The 21,398-nt window shown below is 32.1% G+C and overlaps 1 protein-coding gene across 1 annotated transcript in view; it reads left to right on the top strand.

Annotated features, from left to right (window-relative positions):
* LOTGIDRAFT_149387 (hypothetical protein) overlaps window positions 1-21,398 on the top strand; it is a 45,727-nt gene continuing 24,329 nt past the window's right edge. The window contains exons 1-4 of the mRNA XM_009063795.1: window positions 1-110; window positions 1,356-1,453; window positions 2,782-2,979; window positions 3,519-3,680. Coding sequence (XP_009062043.1) covers window positions 59-110; window positions 1,356-1,453; window positions 2,782-2,979; window positions 3,519-3,680 — 510 coding nt within the window. The 5' untranslated portion in view covers window positions 1-58. The remainder of the gene's footprint in view (window positions 111-1,355; window positions 1,454-2,781; window positions 2,980-3,518; window positions 3,681-21,398) is intronic.

Consider the following 21,398-nt stretch of genomic DNA (forward strand, 5'->3'; position numbering starts at 1 on the left):
CGATAACGATTGCTCGAATTACAAGGGCTCACATATTCATCTGTGGGTTATATTCAACATGGAGATGTCTTTTAAGGGCAAAAGAGCTTTGGTTACGGGTGGAAGCAGAGGTAATAGCTTATGTCACTTGATAGAAATGTTTGTATTGAAAGAAATTACAGATGTGAGCCCAACTCAGGATAAGCTTGCTTGTTGAAGCTGGTAGGTCTGTCCTACATGTTTGCAGTGAATTTATGTCTGAATGATATTGTCACTGTTGTTTTTATCTTTCAAGATGTCCTTGACTGAAATAAGTTGGTCAAAAAGAATTTGTCTTTATGTGATTAATTTTTCTTATGAACTTATGGATAGTCTTATGGTTTTAGAGTACCGTAGGTAAGACTGATAGGCCTGCCTTATTCTTAATATGTCACTCAATAGAAAGCCATCCTCCTCATTTATAATGTTGTAATTTCGCAGAAATTATAAACTAAAAATCCTATTTTGACATTAAGTCACAAAAAGATCTAATGTGACATTCTGTATTATTATGATGCAAATTTTCTTTCGGTCAAGTAAGTTGTGATGTAGTTACCAGTAATTACAGTCAAGAAACATAATTTCGTGCCAACCTATTTTTCGCCCATCTCCGGAAATAATTAATGATTTACATGCGCGACCTTTTGTAACCTCCCATTTGCTTGTTTTGATAAACATGGGTTATCTCTACAATTTCAGCTAGTAGAATGAATCCAGTAGTTTCAAACAAGGTAAAATCTATTAACGTATACTTTGACAAAAACAAAATGTGGGTTTCAAATATCACAATTTTTTATTGTTTGAATTTCCTTTATATCCCATGCTGTAATCGGAATTCCAAGTTTCGTCTTCTAGAATATATTCCAATGAACGAAGTCACGTGATAAACAAACGGATTCGTGTCAATGACTTTTAGCAATTAATCACTCTTAGCAATAAATCACTCTTATGTTCTACTTACCTAATTTTGTCAGTCACTATATTTTTTTAAATCATTGCTCTTTGAAGGAATTGAATCCTTATATGTACGAGAACTACCCGGTAGACAGGTTATTAGACGAATTCAAAGCCCTTTTGATTATGAAGTATTTTATTGCATTTCTCTCGTACATATAAGGATTCAACACCGATTTTGTCTTAGAAGTTTCCTTTGATATTCTACAAAATAATCAAAATTGGTTTGTTACGATTTTCTTTATTTTAACCCATATTTCATGAGTAACAAACTTGACAACAGCTGCAAAATGCGTCACCTATTTTTGTCTACAATGTTTTATCTACAAATATCTACTTCATGAAATTGTGACCAAATTTTAGAGTGAATTTTTATTTTTCAGGAATTGGGCGAGGAATATCAATAGCTTTAGCTAAATGTGGTGCTGAAACAGTTGCTATAGGAACATCACAAACTCATTTGGATTCCTTAAAAGCAGAAGTAAATATATTATTTTACTACTTTTGTCGAAAATGATCAAGTTATATCGCTCATTACAATTTTGAAAGTATCTGCTGAAAAAGATGAATGCCTAAACTTTGAGGAAAAGAGAGATATCAATAATCAAAATAGAAAAATTGCAGATGATAATGGGTTTTGAATAAAAATGATTTAATTTTTAATTCTTGTCAGTGTCAAATACAACTACCATATATTTCCGAATATAATGCGCACCCCTTACTTTTCTAATTAAAATCGGGAAAAATCCATTTTCCTGTGTATAATGCGCACCCCTTGTTTGCAAAAAATTTGAAGTCAGTCTTGGCACATCACAGACACCATTATCATCCCGTATATTTGACACGATATCATCTATAATATAAACGCATTTGTTTGTACAATTGAGTCGTTGGCCTATCGAGAATTGAGAAGTGATGACTATTAATGTTGTTTTAAAAGGCCAAACAAAGCGATAAATATATAAACACACTTTCATTGAAGGTATCGCATTATTCAATTACGGTAGGTTAACTCAAACTCAAAGATTAACAAAGCTCAATGATATATAGCAAGGGTTAGAATACATACGATTGTCCTCACATTCTTATTTGCTTTCTAAGTCCTAACTCATATTTAATTCCTAATACAAGGCATATTCCACCTGACCCTGTCACACCAGAAAGGCATTCTTACTGCGCTGTTACCGTGGTGAAAAATTTGCTCAGAGTCTATGTAGGTGGCCTTTAACGTGATATAAGTGTGTCCTGCAATTTGCCATTTTTGCTGAGTCAAAGCATTTATTTTAGAAATGTTCAAAATAAACGCCAACAGTTCTCCAATGTTCTTTCACAATTCACCATTGTTCTTTCACAATTTACCATTGTTCCTTCACAATTTACCATTGTTCTTTCACAGTTCACCATTGATCTTTCACAATTTACCATTGTTCTTTCACAGTTCACCATTGATCTTTCACAATTTACCATTATTCTTTCACAATTTACCATTCATATTTCACAATTTACCATTAATCTTTCACAAATTACCATTGTTCTTTCACAATTTACTATTGGTCTTTCACAATTTACCATTCATCTTTCACAATTTACCATTGTTCTTTCACAATTTACCATTGTTCTTTCACAATTTACCATTGTTCTTTCACAATTTACCATTGTTCTTTCACAATTTACCATTTATCTTTCACAATTTACATTTGTTCTTTTAAATTTACCATTGATCTTTCACAATTTACCATTGATCTTTCACAATTAACCATTGATCTTTCACAATTAACCATTGATTCACTACTTGTTTCTGCATTTCAGTGTGAGAATATCACCACTAAAATAGTTGATCTGTCTAATTGGGATGAATCAAGAGCAGCAATAGAAAGTTTAGGACAATTTGATCTGCTAGTTAATAGTGCTGGTATATCTAAACTTGACAAGTTTTTAGAAGTAAAACCTGAAGATTTTGATAGTGTAATAAATGTGAATGTGAAAGCTTTAATCAATGTATCACAGGTAAATATTTAAATGGGACACTGAATTGTGTTATTTCCTACTAATTCAAACAAAAAGTATTTCTCTTAGAACTAGGGATTTGGGGGTGAAGCTGGCACCAGGCTGACTCTCGGAAGCACACGCACAGGCATCAGAATTTTTCTTACGGTACCTCTGAACATAAGAATGTACATGAAAGGAACAACTTGTGTCACAAATATTGTTTACTATCAGCAGATGATTTGAGCAGTGAAAGTTAAACTTAAACAAATTGTGTTAATCTAATGAGTAAAAAAAAACAATACTTCATCAGCAGGGATCTGACAGTGGTACTTACATGATATATTTTTCAATTGTGGTTTGGAAAATAGTCTGCCAATAGTTATCTCCCATATTATATCTAAGAAAAAGAATTTGTAGGTTTTTAAGGCCATTGATATTCAGTTCCACCTAAATTTTGACTAATTTCAATCGGCAACATTTTTAGCTTTTCACCCATTCAATAGAAAGTATAAGGCTTATTTTTATAGAATGACTTTTAAATTTTGATTTTGTTTTAGGTGGTTGCAAAAGGGATTATGAAATCTGATAAGGGTGGAGCTATTGTCAATTTATCAAGTGTAGCTTCGTTCCGAGGGTTAGAAAACCACACAGTTTATTGTGCTTCAAAAGGAGCTGTTGATGCTATAACTAAAGTTATGGCCCTTGAACTGGGCAGTAAGGTAGGAAATCTATTGATATGTTTACCTGAAAATCTGGATGTATATTGGCGAGGTCAACATTTTTTATCTGATTTTAAGTTTGACGTGATCATTTTTAGGGGTGTTAGAAGTTGCGGAATTTTGTTGCTCTTAACTTATTTTGAAGTCATATGCTTAAGAAGTTTGAAATTTTTTATTTTTTAGTTATTGCCCTACACATATTCAAATTCTATTCATTAATGGAAGAGTTTCTCATCACATAAAAAATTTGGCGTGATCATTAAATCTGATATGTTAGTGTTAGAATTTGTTATTTTTAAGTCATTGCAATGGATGTTGTAACAATATCTGTTTAACTGTATTTACTTGTTATCTCCCCTCGCATACACACTGTATAGGAAGTACTCAATATGTCTCTCTAATAAATAAGGTTGTTAAAACTCTCTAGTCTTCTCTGGCTCACCAACCTAACTTACAAGACAACAACTTTACAGATCTAAGTTAAAATTGTGTCAAAATATTTTTGTGCACACAAAAGAAGTTACAGTTTCTAATCCATTGTGATGTAATTTAGTTTTATCAATGAAATCAATAAGATCCCAGATATTTAACAATTTTGGACTTCAAAATCAGTTTGTGAGTTCATTGATAGCAGTAGTTTGTGAGTTCATTAATAGCATCTGTTTGTGAGTTCATTATTAACAGCAGTTTGAGAGTTCATTAATAGCAGCTTTTTGTGAGTTCATTTATAGCAGCAGTTTGTGAGTTCATTGATAGCAGCTGTTTGTGATTTCATTAATAGCAGCAGTTTGTGAGTTCATTAATAGCAGCAGTTTGGGAGTTCATTAATAGCAGCTGTTTTGGAGTTCATTAATAGCAGCAGTTTGTGAGTTCATTAATAGCAGCTGTTTGTGAGTTCATTAATAGCAGCTGTTTTTGAGTTCATTAATAGCAGCTGTTTTTGAGTTCATTAATAGCAGCTGTTTGTGAGTTCATTAATAGCAGCTGTTTGTGAGTTCATTAATAGTAGCATTTTGTGAGTTCATTAATAGCAGCAGTTTGTGACTTCATTAATAGCAGCAGTTTGTGAGTTCATTAATAACAGCAGTTTGTGAGTTCATTCATAGCAGCTGTTTGTGAGTTCATTAATAGCAGCTGTTTGTGAGTTCATTAATAGCAGCAGTTTGTGAGTTCATTAAGAGCAGCTGTTTGTGAGTTCATTAATAGCAACAGTTTGTGAGTTCATTAAGAGCAGCTGTTTGTGAGTTCATTAATAGCAGCAGTTTGTGAGTTCATTAAAAGCAGCTGTTTGTGAGTTCATTAATAGCAGCTGTTTGTGAGTTCATTAAAAGCAGCTGTTTGTGAGTTCATTAATAGCAGCTGTTTGTGAGTTCATTAATAGTGTAGCCGGGCTAGTTCAGGGGGGAAGCGAGCTCAGTTATATAAAAAAACCATGTTCTCAGTTCATAACTTTAATAATAAAACAACCAAGTTTCTTTAAAAATACACCCTATCACACACTCCCTCCCTACGGGGAAAATGTCTCCTGACATTACTATAAAACTTATAAATCAACAATTTAAAAACCATATTTAAACTTCAACGCATCAGCAACTAACTTTCTATTATCAGCAGACAAACTACAAAACTCCTCTGATTGTAAATACTCAAAGACTTTTCCAAGACCAACGTTGGGTGAAGTATCAACAGCTTGGTGCATAACAAAGTCTTGATATCTGGATGGTAGTTGTCTCCTTCTTGCAGATATGAGGTACTGGGGATGCTTCCTCTACAGTTTCGCCACTATCAGAATCTTGAACCTCAGGCTCCATGGGATCCTCATTCTGACAGAACTCACAACTATCATCTACTGATAAAAATTCAGTGGGGCTAGCTGGGAGATCATAAAGGGTATCCCAAACCACATATGCAATATCATAATCATCCATCATAATATCCTCCTCTATATCCTCTTCTGATGCTGGTGGTGGTGTAGGGGTTCGTCAGCGACAAGGTTTCGGCACTGGAGCTGGTGTTGTAGGCTCAGGTAAACTTATAGGTACAGACCCTATAGGCAGTAGATGGTTACGGTGCAGTTTCCTAACATTACCTTTACCATTCTCTATAATTACCTCATAAACTGGAACATCTGGGTTTGGCTGGTTGATGATGATGTACACATCTTCTTCCCATCTGTCCGCAATCTTATGCCTTCCCTCTTTGAAAAACGTTGGGAGCCAAAATGTAGCCGGGCTAGTTCAGGGGGGAATAAAGATGAATACGTCAGAAAGACACGCTGATGAAATAGTAAAGTTGAAATTTGGAAATTAGAGAGAACAGAAAAAAAAAAAGTATATGTGTTAAACCTTACTTTACCTACAACACTGTTAACACAATCATACACTCTTACAAACTTCACACTTTACTTAAAATTATACTATATTTATTAAACTAACTAAATTAATATGTATAGGAAAAAATATTAATCTAAATTACTACATGAATGAAATAATATTACCAAAGAGGAAAATTAAAAATAGAACTAATCAAACTTATCCTTTCCTGTTACCTTGACCTTTTACTAATGACCTTTACCTTTACTAAATTAATTGAAATTGACTTAAGTTAACTATAAACTTATTTACTTTAATACTTTAAATTTATATATCACAAAATATAATATAGGCCTAATTCCAAAATTCTATCATTTTACTATATTAATTCTATATCAATGAAAGCAAAATTTAAATTTATTAACCCTATATGCTCTATATTATTACTTAAGCTTATATAAATTACTTAATATGCTTACTACACAAAATATGGGACTAAAGGGAGATAATATAAAGGGAGATAATTTAGCTTAATAATAAGACTAAATAAGTACCATTGTTGAAAAACAATAGTTAATGATTATGAAAAATAAATTAACGATACCGTAAAGAATTCCAAAAGAAACACATCCAAAAATATCACAAATATCACGGAGCACAATGAAAGTTAATGTTAATGTCACTGATAAGTATACGTTGGTTCTCTGGTGGTGTTGGTTGTTGTTGTTGTATTCTACGTTGAAATATACGTTGGGCGCCAAAATGTAGCCGGGCTAGTTCAGGTGGGAAGCGAGCTCAGTTATATAAAAAAACGATGTTCTCAGTTCATAACTTTAATAATAAAACAACCAAGTTTCTTTAAAAATACACCCTATCACAATAGCAGCAGTTTGTGAGTTCATTAATAGCAGCTGTTTGTGAGTTCATTAATAGCAGCAGTTTGTGTGTTCATTAATAGCAGCAGTTTTAAATGGAAGTGTTAAACATGATTGATGTTTCTTGTCATTGTATTAAGATAGCCTGCCAGGCAAGGTAATATACGCTCACTTGCAGCTTTGATTTTGAATAAAAATATTTAGCAGTACAGTAACAATCACTAGTATGAAATATTCAACCTTCAGTCTTACACTTTTTATGAGCTACAAATTGAACGTTTATTGAAGATCAAGGGCAATAACTCATACTAAATATTTTTTCGATTTTTCTCATTTTTAATAGGCTTTATCCATGGGTGATAACAAACACTCACACCAAATTTCGTTAAAATCTGTCAAGAATTGTGCCTTCTAGAGTGTTTACAAGCTAAAAATTGAACGTGTTTTCCAGAATAAGGGCAATAACTCATACTCAATATTTTTAGATTCTTCTGATTTTCAATAGGGTTCATTACCAACACTCATGCCAAGTTTCGTCAAAATCCGTCAAGAATTGTGCCTTCTAGAGTGTTTATGAACTAAAAATTGAACGCGTTTTCAAGAACAAGGGCAATAACTAATACTAATTATTTTTTAATTTTTCTGATTTTCGATAGGGTTTATCCTTGTGTGATAACGAACACTCATACCAAGTTTGATCAAAATCTGTCATGATTTGCACCTTCTAGAGTGTTTACGAGCGTTTCAAGAACATACATATGAGGGTATACTCATAGTAAATATTTTTCGATTCGTCTGATTTTCAATAGGGTTTATCCTTTGGTGATTACAAACAACCATACCAAGTTTCGTCAAAATCAGTCGAGAATTGTGCCTTGTAGAGTGTTTACGAGCAATTGTGGACCGACAAACGGACAGACGGAAAGAGGTGACGGCAATATATGCCCCCCATTTCATGTGGGCGTATAAAAAGGGACATTCTGTTTTTGAAAAATTTGTGAAAACTATACACTAAAATACATAAGATACATAGATATAAATAGCATACTTTAGAAATATTTTCAGGTAAAGTTTATGACATTAATTATGATATGATAATGAAAACTTTTTCCCAGAAAGTGGAATACCCCTTTATTATAGCTGATGTGTTGGTAGAGGTTTACTTAGAATGGCAAACTATCTTTTTCTTATTCACTATAGGTTTTAGTGATTGGTTGGAAACACAGAACACAAACACATTGAATAATGTTTATTAAATAAAGGCATTTAACAAGAAAATAATTTGAAACAATTACACAAATTGTAGAGTATATCAAATGACTAGCTGATAACAACACAAATTAAGTAAATAAGCTGTGAATATACACTTAAATAAGAAAGACTTAAATACCTTGTAACTGCATAAACTTAGCTTAAATTAAAATATTTCAGGATTAAACATATAATCTTACTCGTAAGTAAACAGTAAACTTGTTTTTGTGTCTTTAAAACATTGTATATGTAGTAATCTAAGTAGTTATCTTTTCTAAATATATAAATATACATTAATTGAATTTCAGCTTTCCATATCACTTCGGAGAATGAAAATCTGACATCTAGTTTTCTTACAGTTAAGAAAAAATGTAGTTATAAGCATTCTCTTGAGCAGATATTACAATAAAATGATGTCATTGGTCATAACTGCTCGTAAGAATGTTAATAACAGCTAAGAAGTGACTACAGTCAAAATCATGAGATATAAAGCAGACATTCTTTTTCTTAAGAAAGGTACAAATAACACTACTAGGAAATAGACTAGAGATTATTCTAAAATAATTAATCAAAACAAAAGCAAGATGAAGTATAAAACATTTCAGTGTGCGTATCAAAATAATTGAATGCATTTTAATTGTATAACAAATATATGAATTTTTACTGAAAATTATCATTCATTTATAGGGTGAAGGGTAAACAATTTATAACTTTAGATAGTACCTTGGATTTGTTCAACCCAGTTCCCCAGGTGAGGCAGGTAGATATAGAAAAAGTGTCTAGTTGTATGACAATAAACAGAGACCCTTGTGCTACAGGCTAAAGATCTTTAGACAGTTTGGAAAAAAAACCAGGCTAATGCCTCTGTCCTGGCAAAATGCCCCTCATTGCACATGGCAGGACATTGCCCATCTTAATTAGCCCTATTACTAGAAGGTGTAAAAAAGTAGGACATAAAACTTGAACAGATGATTTCTTATTCACTTTATCAGAAGCCTTTTTCTCTGCAAACCTGGTCAATATAATCAAGATAATTGATTTTAGTGTATGTTATATCATTGATAGAGGTAATCAATAGCATCAGTTAATATTGGTAAAACAATTAGTTGGTATGAAGGTATTTAGATGGTCAGGGACCAATGGTTGTAATAGTTTTCAACAACAGTCAGTTTTATAATGAAGGGTAGGAAATAATAGGTATCACCATCAGTCAGTTTTATAATGAAGGGTAGGGAATAATAGGTATCACCATCAGTCAGTTTTATAATGAAGGGAAGGGAATAATAGGTATCACCATCAGTCAGTTTTATAATGAAGGGTAGGGAATAATAGGTATCACCATCAGTCAGTTTTATAATGAAGGGAAGGGAACAATTGATATCACCATCAGTCAGTTTTATAATGAAGGAAAGGGAATAATAGGTATCACCATCAGTCAGGTTTATAATGAAGGGTAGGGAATAATAGGTATCACCATCAGTCAGTTTTATAATGAAGGGAAGGGAATAATAGGTATCATCTACTGTCAGTTTTATAATGAAGGGAAGGGAACAATTGATATCACCAACAGTCAGTTTTATAATGAAGGGTAGGGAATAATAGGTATCACCATCAGTAAGTTTTATAATGAAGGGAAGGGAAGAATTGATATCACCATCTGTCAGTTTTATAATGAAGGGTTAGGAACAATAAGTATCATCTACAGTCACTTTTATAATGAAAGGAAGGGAACAATTGGTATCACCAACAGTTTTATAATTAAGGGTATGGAACAATTCACCATTATGCAGATTAGAGGAGGATACTATCACCAACAGTCAGTTTTATAGTGCAGGGTAGGGAGCAATTGATATCACCAACAGTCAGTTTTTTAGTGCAGGGTAAGGAGCAATTGATATCACCAACAGTCAGTTTTATAATGAAGTGTTAGGAACAATAGGTATCATCTACAGTCAGTTTTATAATGAAGGGAACGGAACAATAAGCATCACCAACAGCCAGATTAGAAGAAGTTAACCAACAGTCAGTTTCATAATGAAGTGTTAGGAACAATAGGTTTCACCAACAGTCAGTTTTAGAAGGAAGGATTAGAGAGCAATGGTGGTTTTATAATGATGGTATTAACAAGGGTAAAGATCTATGGCGCCAATATATATCCCCAACTCTCCAGATTGTTCCACTTCTTACTGGGTTTAACTGCATACCAGTGTGGACCTGAAAGACAAGAAGTCATGGATTATTAGATAAACAGATGTCAGATCCATGCCAAAATACCTCAAAATTTATGCAAAATTGCCAAACAGTTGACCCTAATTAAAAGCAACCATCCTTTTAGTATTTTAGTGATAATTCAAAATCATTCTCAACATGCTGCGACAAAATCAACTGAAATGTCAGTCAAAGGGAATTTGGATATTATGCAATTTAAAGTTTCAGTTGCTTACAGATTTAAAGTATTAAACACAACTTGTCTTATTAAGGGGAAAAGGGCAAACGCAACATCCTTTCCCTATGAAACCTACTTGGTATTGAATGTAACCCTTACCATTGAATGGTAATTCATTGTCATTTGCACTATTATAAGCTGGCACTGCAGCTTTAAAAACACTGAGTGAGATTAAAAAAACAAAAATGGTGACTCAATCATTTGAGTCGAATAGAGTAGAAAAAAGTAGTTGGACCGTATTCAACGTATGTGTGATATGGATTCAATTATTACATGAGCCTGATTTTCTGTGTATAGGTACAGTAGGATTACACATGTATGTAATAAAACCCTTTCACTGTCATGAGACCTACCTTGATTTGAAAATAACCCTTCCCTATTATTAGACCTACCTCATGTGGTATGTAGCCTCTGTCTGTCAGCATACCAGTGAGTTTATAGATAGCAGGGAGGGTGCAGGCTGATTTTTTTAGGCGTTGTTTAAACATTTGCTGCCATTCCATAAATATATACAAGACATGATTATTGGTAAAGAATAATTTGGATATTTCCATGGCTTTACATTCATAACCTTCTGTAATGTATAAAATACAGAATAAAATTAAAAATTTATATAAATCATTGATTAAAGTAATATTATACTGATTGGCAAAAGAAAAGTCATAGAATTCTTAAATATGTTAGACTTTAAGGCAACAAAAAAAAGCAGTAGAGTATTAAATGAATTTTTTTGACAACAAAATTATGTAAGTGCCAGTGTCATGTAAGGTTTTTAAGTATTTTCAGAATGACGTTTCATTTGTGTTTCGGTAATAATAAAAGTCTACATTTAAACTGTTCATATATTTTAATCTATATCTATATTAATCTTTGTATATATTAGTCTGTTAATCTTGTTTATTTATGTATTCAATGTTTTTTTAGAAATGTCAATTCTTTTTTTCGTTGCCTTTTTTTCTTGATTTTTTCACACCTTTTCAAGCAAAGGCTGCATCAGCTGCAGCAAAATTTCTACATGTGAACACCTTCTGCAGTGGCAACGTTGTTAATGAGTGTATGTTGGAACATTTTTGCAAAACCGGAAGTGCCACAGTTCAACATGTGTAAAAAATAGAAAAATGAGGTCTCATCTTTGAGTCGATTTTCTTTGGGTTTTCATTTTTGGAAATTTGACGACAATATTTTCAGCCGAAATTTGAAATTTTTGACCCCCAAATTTTTTTTTTTCGCTTGTTGTCGGATTGATCTTAAATTTTTGGTGCAAAGACAGATCACTACAGTAAACAAAATGGTAGAGTCCAACTTTTGACTTCACTTTTGGTTCAAACGGGAAATCGAGTCTCACTTCCGATTGAACTACTTTTGGTGTAATTAATATAGCACTCTGACAAAAAAAAATTCCATCATTATTGAACGCATTGGACTGCTTGAGGACCATTAATCTACTTCAAATACAGATTACACAAACAATAACATCTACAGGTCACATGAGATCAACTCACGTGTCATTACATACACATAAAGAAACTTTTTCAAGATGTCCGGTTAGGATTTAACAAAAATATACTTATTCCAGGTAAAAAATTTTCATATTTTATCGTGATTTACATGCAAGCATATTCAGGGTATATTCTTTAAGTGATTATTATTTATGAAACAGACTTACATTTTGGAACAGAAAATTTCCCTCTGTAAAATTATATTTCCAACTATTGTCTGAGCAAATTAAAAAATTTTTGATAGAATTGGAATATCAGCCTCTAAATAGTACTGATAATAGAATGTCTTTGCATTGATAAAATTGTGCTCTTTGTAGGTTAATGTTGAAAAACTCATTTTCATCCTTGAAATTTCAACCCCAAAAAGTCACAATTTTTGGCTGAAAATGGGCTTCTGTAAAAGCAAATTTTGAAGACATAATATATGCTTATGTTTATATTTTTATCAAAGCAAAGACATTTTAAGACTAACAATACTATTATGGGGCTGCTATTCCAATTCTCATAAAAATAATAGAAACAATTCAAAAAACTTTTGACTTTTTCTCAGACAATAATAATTTGTTCATTGGTTGGCATTTTCTTTCAACCAAAGGACAGTCTAAGACTATCAGTACTGTTTTGAAGTTAATATTTCAATTTATACAAAAATATTATGCTATTCTGTAAACATTTCGGTCGGACATTAGAATTTAGCAAAATTTACATAATTTTTGTGGCCAAAACATCAGAGTCAATCATAAGTAATATTCAGAAATAAGTCAACTCTATTTATTGTAAAATCACCAGAAGTGAGTATTTATCAATCATGTTGTCACAGCAGTCCAAATGCCATATTTAAAAAATAATGTATTCTTGGCACAAGGCCCGTACCAATAAGTTGGATATTGGTCTGGAAAGATCAAGGGTGACATCACATCTGTATTTTAACCTAGGTTATGGTTGATTTTTTCAGAGTCTCTTGCAATTTGCCACATTAGCAAAGTCCCACTCTGTGCCATGTGTGGCTGTAGTTGTGTTTGTTTCTATGTATATTGCATGATAATGTAACTAACTACATGACTAAAATAACAGATGATATCTTCAAATTCTTAAATCGTTTTTATAAGCCAACATGAAATGGGGGTTGTATATTGCCGTCACCCATTTCTGTCCCTCCATCTGTCCGTCCGTCCGTTCTTGACAGATTTTAACAAAACTTGGTGTGAGAGTTTGTTATCACCGAAGGATGAACCCTATTGAAAATCAGAAAAATCGAAAAATATTTAGTATGAGTTATTGCCCTTGTTCTTATAAACGCGTTCTAGTTTTAGCTGTAAACACTCTAGAAGGCCCAATTCTTGACAGATTTTGATGAAACTTGCTAATATTATTCAGTATCGCCTCAAAAAGTTAAAAAGAAGTGTATGACTGAAGGTTGAATATTTTATACTGGTGATTGTTACTGTACTGCCAAATATTTTTATTATAAATCAAAGCTGCCAGTGGGCGTATATATTGCCTAGTAAGCTATCTTTTTTAAAGTGACTATTTAAATTGTTAAAAAACATAAAAACAATCTTATCATATCAATAAAAGGAAGGAGTATAAAAACATAATCCATATTTATACGAGTAAAGCCCTCTTAGGTTACCAATGTTGTTTAAGGGGCAAATATTGAAATATCAATCTGTTCAAATAAGGAGTGTGTCAACACCATAGCAGTCAAAAAACTCTTTTATTGTCTCTAAATCTATTGAAGTAAGGAGACGCCTTGTTAAGGGTGACAACTTCATCAGGTAAAGTCAGTTAAATCATGTTGACAAAGATAAAAGCTTGTAGAATTTAATACTTTAGTCACTCTTAACAAGGTGTCTCCCTTCTTCTTTTATTATACAACAACATAGAGTGATACATCATTATCTACAATTGATATCATATATATTATATTGTAAATCATCTTTAATAGATTTAAATTGACTATTTAAAATATAATCTGGGCAACTCTTAGCAATTTTATTTATAGTTTTTTAAAGGGACAGATTTGCCATTTTCGGTATGTAGTCTCCTAAAATAGTAGAATGTACGAAAATAGCTAACAGGTAATTTCTTTAGAAATACTTCAAACCAGGAACTTAAATTGACGAGTCGTCTTTTTAACTTTTAAACACGGATAATGCAAGACACACATGGATTTGAAGGCTCGAATTTCGATGGTGAACTGTGAACACTGATTAGGTGAGCTAAAAAAATTCCAGTTTCTGTGACTAAGGTCCAATCGGTCAAAAAGAAAATGGCGCTTCTGTCACTTGTTACTGTTAGTAAATTCTGATCACCTTACATCACCTGTATATTTAGCTGAGTAAATCATGCATCTTACCTATATCAATCTTTATAATTACTTCAGATGGTGACATTACAAACAATAGATCATCAAGAGTTATTGTCTGGGTTACTTCCCCTTTCTTTGTGTCTTCGATTACTTTGATTCCACCTTGATTTGAATCATTAGAGGATAATGTAACGTTTTTATGTTGGTTTGACACTGCATTCTTTAATAAATGAATATTCTCTATAAACTGACCTAACTGCACTCCTTTGTGAAGTCTACGAACATTTTCCCAGACTGGTTCAACAGCGAGGACATGATGCCCCATAGCAGCACCAAGTAAAGTGTAATAACCAATATTCGCTCCTATATCAATCACTATAGCGTTGGGATGTCTGGTCAAAGCTATCTGATACACCTTAGTTAAATACGGTTCCCATATTCCACTAGATAGTAAAGCACCTGATATATATTTGTCAACCTCTGGCCGGTAAACACATATTGGAAACTGTGGATTGGTTTTAGTGACTGTGCAATTGAAACCTGAATCATTCTCCTTTGACCTGAGGTCATAAAGATTGAAATAAGTTGGTAGCTGAGCAAGATATTCTTTCACTAAATACAGTCTCCGACGACCTATTGAGGAGGCGTGACGATCTAATATCTTAATTAGACTTTGGTTTGGCTGAGTTGTTTCCCTTGTTGTTTTTTTACCATAGGTTAACCAGACGTAATATAGAGAAAGCAGAAGAAAACACAGATAACATCCTGAAATATATAAATTTAAAAAAAATATTTAAACATGAATACAAAGCAGACTATCTATGATTCATGAGCTGTCAATGATAAACTGTTTCATAATTATATACAGAATGTTACATTGTCAATTATTAACAGTGCTTGTTTGATTATGGGAAAAACAAAAAAAAAATTCGGATAAGAAAAAATTATTATGCCCTTTAAAGGTCATAGATTTAATAATGCTCAAGATTTAACAAAAAAAATTATTGTTGAGTGTTTTGAGACGCTTGATTAAAAGTGTATGTTCATGCATATTCATAAAATTGGTGGCTCATAAAGATTTATAAGGCAGAAATAAAGTATATCATTTTCACACTACCACCATTATAAAGAAAAAACCTTCAATATGCGACCACAATTATGCAACCCTTACCACTTTTTTAGTGTAATTAACGACTGTTAACAAATGACTTGTACAAACTTGTAAATGCACATAAAAATAATACCTAGAGATGGTGCACTGTGAATTTAGAAAGAATGTATTATATCTTTTTATCTTGATCTTATAACAGAGGACAATACTGAGATGTTTTAAAGGGTTTTTTTTCAGTGGTTTTTCGGGATTTAATGTGAATAAAGTAAATATGCAAGCAATGACTAAAATGAAATTAAAATCCCATTAGGTCTATATGTCAACGTTTATTGTAAGCATGATGAAAGCATGATGACACCACAGTTGCATGGAATCGAGTACACTATGCCTCTAGGATCAGTAGGGACTTCGGATGATGGTCTGCCAGTTGTGCCTACCATGGATTTTAGGGTAGTGCCAGAGGTGAAATAGGTTAGGACAGAGTTTCTGTTGAAGAAGTATGTAGCTGGTTGGTCCTGTGAAAGGGGATTCCAATTCTGGTTTGGGTTGAGGTTCGCGAGTTTGAGGTTCAGTATCATTGGAAGGGTTGATGGTTCTGCTGATTATTTTTACGATGAGGTGGTAAGGGTATTGATTGTTGGTGGTGAAGATTGAAGACCAAAATCAACCCCGAGAATATGAACTGTTGCCCTTCAAGTGGAAAGTCAATAAAAAAGCCAAACTCTGTATTTGGTCACAATGGACTTATTAGAGAGGGCAATTATCTTTGTAAAAAATGTTTTGAAGAAACACCTTAGAGATTTTAATACGTAAATATAAAAAAAATTTCAATGCTCCTTGATGTATACACACAAAGGTTTTGTTATGGTTTAATAATTTCTTTTACCTACATTATTAAAAGCAACTAAAGACATTAGGAAGATATTTTAAAAGACATAAGTAAAATGCCTCCTGTTTTTAAAGCTAGACGTGACAGGTGGTTGAAAATAATATATTATAAATAAAGCAATTGACCAATGAGAAGCATTATAATAATATACAAGCACAATTGGCACCTGGCTATCTATAATCAGCAGGTGACTTACCCGTATGATTCATTGTGTGATCCAGAAAAACATTAACACTTTTCATATCAGGATTATTCATCAAGGATTAAAGCTAAGGCTCTAATATTTTTACCGCATAATCATAGAGCTATTAGACATTTTAGCAATAAATTATGTTTTTTTTAGGCTTAATGACTTATGAAAAACAGTCAATTCCTGGTCAAAAAATGTAACTGAAGAAATGCTCAATGTGGTGACCATTGTTAGGACAAATCAACCAAAAAAAAAAAAACCTCTTCCAAAGAAACCTGTCTGCTGAATTTTGAAATTTGTGACATTTGATACAAAATGTGAATGACTGCCACCAATATCCTAATAGCAATCCAATGGTTTATAATGTGTTACTCTAACAGTTAAAATTTATTAATTAATTTTGGAGAGATAAATTGAGAAACAGAAAGATAAAATAAGAGAGAAATGCATTGAAATACCTCTTGATTAAAAAATGGGGGTTTGCTGCCCAGAAAGCGTAGATTTTTTCAAAGAGATTATTATATTTTTTGACAAGGAATTTTTAAAAGGCTGTTATTCCAAAGTCGTTTAATCTAGTGCTGTAATTTAGTGAAAAGATGTATAATATATAGATATCAGGTAAAAATATTAGGGTGTTAGCTTGATACTTGATGAATAATCCTGACATGAAAAGTGTTACCTTTTTTTCTGGACCACCTGATATATAAATACCTATTAACATACACAATATCTGTTTAAGTGTAGGCAAAGTAGGCTATTTAACTTTTAATATATATATGGAAAAATGTTTTTCTTTAATATTTAATATAAGCAAGAAATACAAGCTATTGTAAATTAATTTTAAGGGAGACAAAATTAATCAGATCCTATTGATAATTATTATGGCAATTTTGATCTCCTCCTATATAATATCAACAATTGCACAGATGGTGAACATGTCCCTTTTAAGAGTTTCACATGAATACATCCCTCAACTAAACAGAAATGATTTTGAATTAAAATAATGTAAGCGTGAAATAGCTTATATATATAGGTGGCTCTTTATCTCTTATTAAACAGTTTGGAGGCTTAAAAATATTACATAAGCTAAAACATCTGTCAAGAATTGAAATCCTTGAAAAAAGAAAATGCATAAAAAACATGAATATATCCATGAGCATGCTCACTGAACACACACCCTAACTTGCTGCAGATATCTAGAAGCATCTGAGCTTACAATTAACCACAGATCAATAAGAATATAATCTTAACATTTCTTACTGAACTTTATTCTGGTAATTTCTGTATAAATTTTAATGTCACCTTCAACCCAGATAATATACTTAGTAAGTGTCATACTGAACTTTATTCTGGTAATTTCTGTATAAATTTTGATGTCACCTTTAACCCAGATAATATACTTAGTAAGTGTCATACTGAACTTTATTCTGGTAATTTCTGTATAAATTTTAATGTCACCTTCAACCCAGATAATATACTTAGTAAGTGTCATACTGAACTTTATTCTGGAAATTTTCTGTATAAATTTTGATGTCACCTTTAACCCAGATAATATACTTAGTAAGTGTCATACTGAACTTTATTCTGGTAATTTCTGTATAAATTTTAATGTCACCTTCAACCCAGATAATATACTCAGTAAGTGTCATACTGAACTTTATTCTTGTAATTTAGTTATAAATTTTGATGTCACCTTTAACTCAGATAATATAGATTCTAAAGGCCCGTTTACAAGGGTTGGACTTGGACCCACAGATTTACTGACCCGGGTTGACTCCGGAGTTCAAAACTCTGGGGTCAACTCTGTTCGTGTTTACATGAGGACAGTCTCCTAGGTGGCAATTTTAGTGAAGCCTGGGCAACCATATGACGTGGTTGTAGCCATCTGTCTACATAAACTGCTGAACCCTAGTGAAGACTGGAGTCGGCAACTCCAGTGCGGCCCCAGAGTCAAATCGTGTAAACGGCCCTTAAGTGTCAAACTGAATTTTTTTTCTGGTGATTCCAGTATAAAATCCAATGTCTTCTTCTACCTAGATTGTATAGTTATTAAATGTCATACTGTAAATTTAAGCTGGCAATTTCAAAATAAATTACCTTATACACACCTTGAGTGTCTTTCAATGACACAGGTCAAACTGACATATTTTGACAGAAATTCCTTTGGTATTGTGATAAATTATATTATTCAATTCTTTTAAATAAAAAATTACCAAGAATATCTTCTTCATGTTTATAAATATTTTGATCTAAATATTCTATATCAAAAACCACCATGGAATGTTGTAAATAAATAATCATCTAAGTGACCTGGTTTATTGATAAGATTCTGATTTGGGGAAACCCAGAATGTTGATATAAAATTAGAAATTGAATAATGGTTTTATTCATTATTCAAGTACTTCAATTTAATATAACAATGAATCAATCAAAACTATAGTATGTTATGGTGAGGTCATGATACAGTAACCCTTGATTCATTATTTTACTGCCGTCTACTAATAGTTGTTGGGTGTTATAGAATGGAAATGGGGTCCAATTTGCCATGGACAAGTTAATTATTAAGATTTTTGTTTCTTTTAAAAGCATTAACCAAACGTTAAGTGAAAATATTCGGAAATTTATCTTTATGTTCCCTGTAATATCATTTGACAATCAAAGAAGCATTTTTGGCAGTGAAATTATAGGTTGCAACAAAGGGTATGATATAATTGTCATGGAATTTTGGTGTTAAAAATGGTATTTATTAACATACTTTCAGATTTTAATAATGTGATTATAATTTCAGAAGAATTTGGTTGTATTATGATTTTTTTGTAGGTCAAAAACAATATTTGGTCAAATGTTTCACAACTATACACGGAAATCTAGATAAGGGTGTCCCTAAACTTATCTGAAAGTTTTAACAGAAAGAATCCTGCAGGTATATTTTTAATGCCAAGGTTTGTGAATTTTGGGAGGTGTTAAAAAACTAAATGAGTAATTGTAGAAAATAATTCTCCTATGTATTGTAATGGATATTTAGTCTTTATCAGGCCCATCACCAAAACTAGTTTAAGCTTCTCTCTTACAATTAGTACGGTACACCATTTTTCATGTATCATTTTTTTAAACAAGTTAAATTCATCATAGCATATTTTAGAAATATTTTCATTTCAAGCAAGTGGAACATTCCATTGATTAGATCAGGTTTACTGTTTCAGTATTTATAAAAATAAATCAAGAAAAAAACTTGTAATTAAATTCATGTTATGATATTTTTATGATAGCTCATTCATGCGAAGAAATATTATTTTTGGTTGACACATGCCCTTTTGTTAGGAATATAAAAATCACATTAATACCATTCACTCCCCCCTGTAATAATAATGAACCTTATATTCATGGCATTTTTTATGCATCATTTTCTTTAACTAAACAAGTTTTTGACATTTAAAGCTCTGACAATAAAACAAAATTATTGGAATGAAAAGTTTAATGAATTAGCCTATTATTTATATGAAGTTTACTTTTTTGCACGATTAATTCTTATTTAGTTATCATTTGTATATGATATTAGATGACTAATTTATTTTTTATTTCTGTGCTTCCAATATAACAATGAATGTATCAAAAATAATATTAAATCATTGTAAGGTAATAGATACAGTAACCATTCAACATTTATAGCAATAAAGCATAATTAAAAATGATTTTATTAATGGAATTATAAAAGTTAAATAATATAATTGGTAGAAATTGGTTGCAAAAAATATTTGGATGATGTCAGGCATATGAAATTGATACTCCCTTGTCAAAGAGCACATCATACTTTTGTGGTATAGTTTTCTATGCATTGTAGAGTTAAGCTGATAAAATAAGGTTTTTAAAGTAGGTGAAAATGGGTGTTGAAAAACTGTTTTAGTGGAATTTTTTAAAAGGTGAAGGGCGGAAAAAAAAAAACTACTCACCCTGTTTTAATTTACAATGTGACAAGGCAATCATGACAAAATCCAAAAGTCATACTGATTCAATAGCTTTGATTCTGTTACCATTTCTTTTTATCAATGGCACCTCACAAAACCTGGAATAAATAAAACATACTTAAATAATGCTGATTTACTTTCAACACCTTTCCCTATGCTTTGATAACATCTGCCATTCCGCTTAAGAAATAAAGAAAGGCGAACCTAATTTACATTTTCCCAAATGAATTGTTGTATATCATACCCAAAAGAAAAGACTTGAATTTATTCAGCTCACTGTCCAAATAACTTTTAGAAATTCCCTAAGAATCAGACAAGGTATAGACTAAGTTTGTTGGTGTAGGCCTACGAATTGTAATTGCATCTTTAAAGTCCCAGTCAGGCCTGTAGCCTGACCAGTACTCCTGGGGGGGCAAACCTGCAATCGTGGGGGGCAATTTAGCAAAGCACCTTGATAGACAATTAAACGTCGGGAAACGTCAGTGTTCCCCAAGCCCCCCCCTTGGCTACAGGCCTGGTCCGTGTTTGTTTTCGAAATGTCAATTTTCGATTCTTACACACCTTCCTGGGCTTACACTACAGTAGTTTAACATTCACTGACATTAGATATAGGCGCCGATGTGCATAAATATATTTTAGAACTTTTTTACTAAACCGAAAGTACCACAGTTCAATATGTGCCAGAATAGATAATCGGTTCTAGAAGTCACATTTTCAGGTTGATTTTCTTTTTGTTTGCATTTATGGAATTTACTGGCATAATCTGAAAGGATAGCACTTTGAAAATTTAAAAATTTGTCGCAGACATTTTTTTGCCAAATTTTGCATTTATTTCAATTTTTTTGCTTTTTGTATGATCAATCTAAAAA

The sequence above is a fragment of the Lottia gigantea genome (genome assembly GCF_000327385.1).
Source record: "Lottia gigantea unplaced genomic scaffold LOTGIsca_6, whole genome shotgun sequence".
NCBI classification, from domain to species: domain Eukaryota; kingdom Metazoa; phylum Mollusca; class Gastropoda; family Lottiidae; genus Lottia; species Lottia gigantea.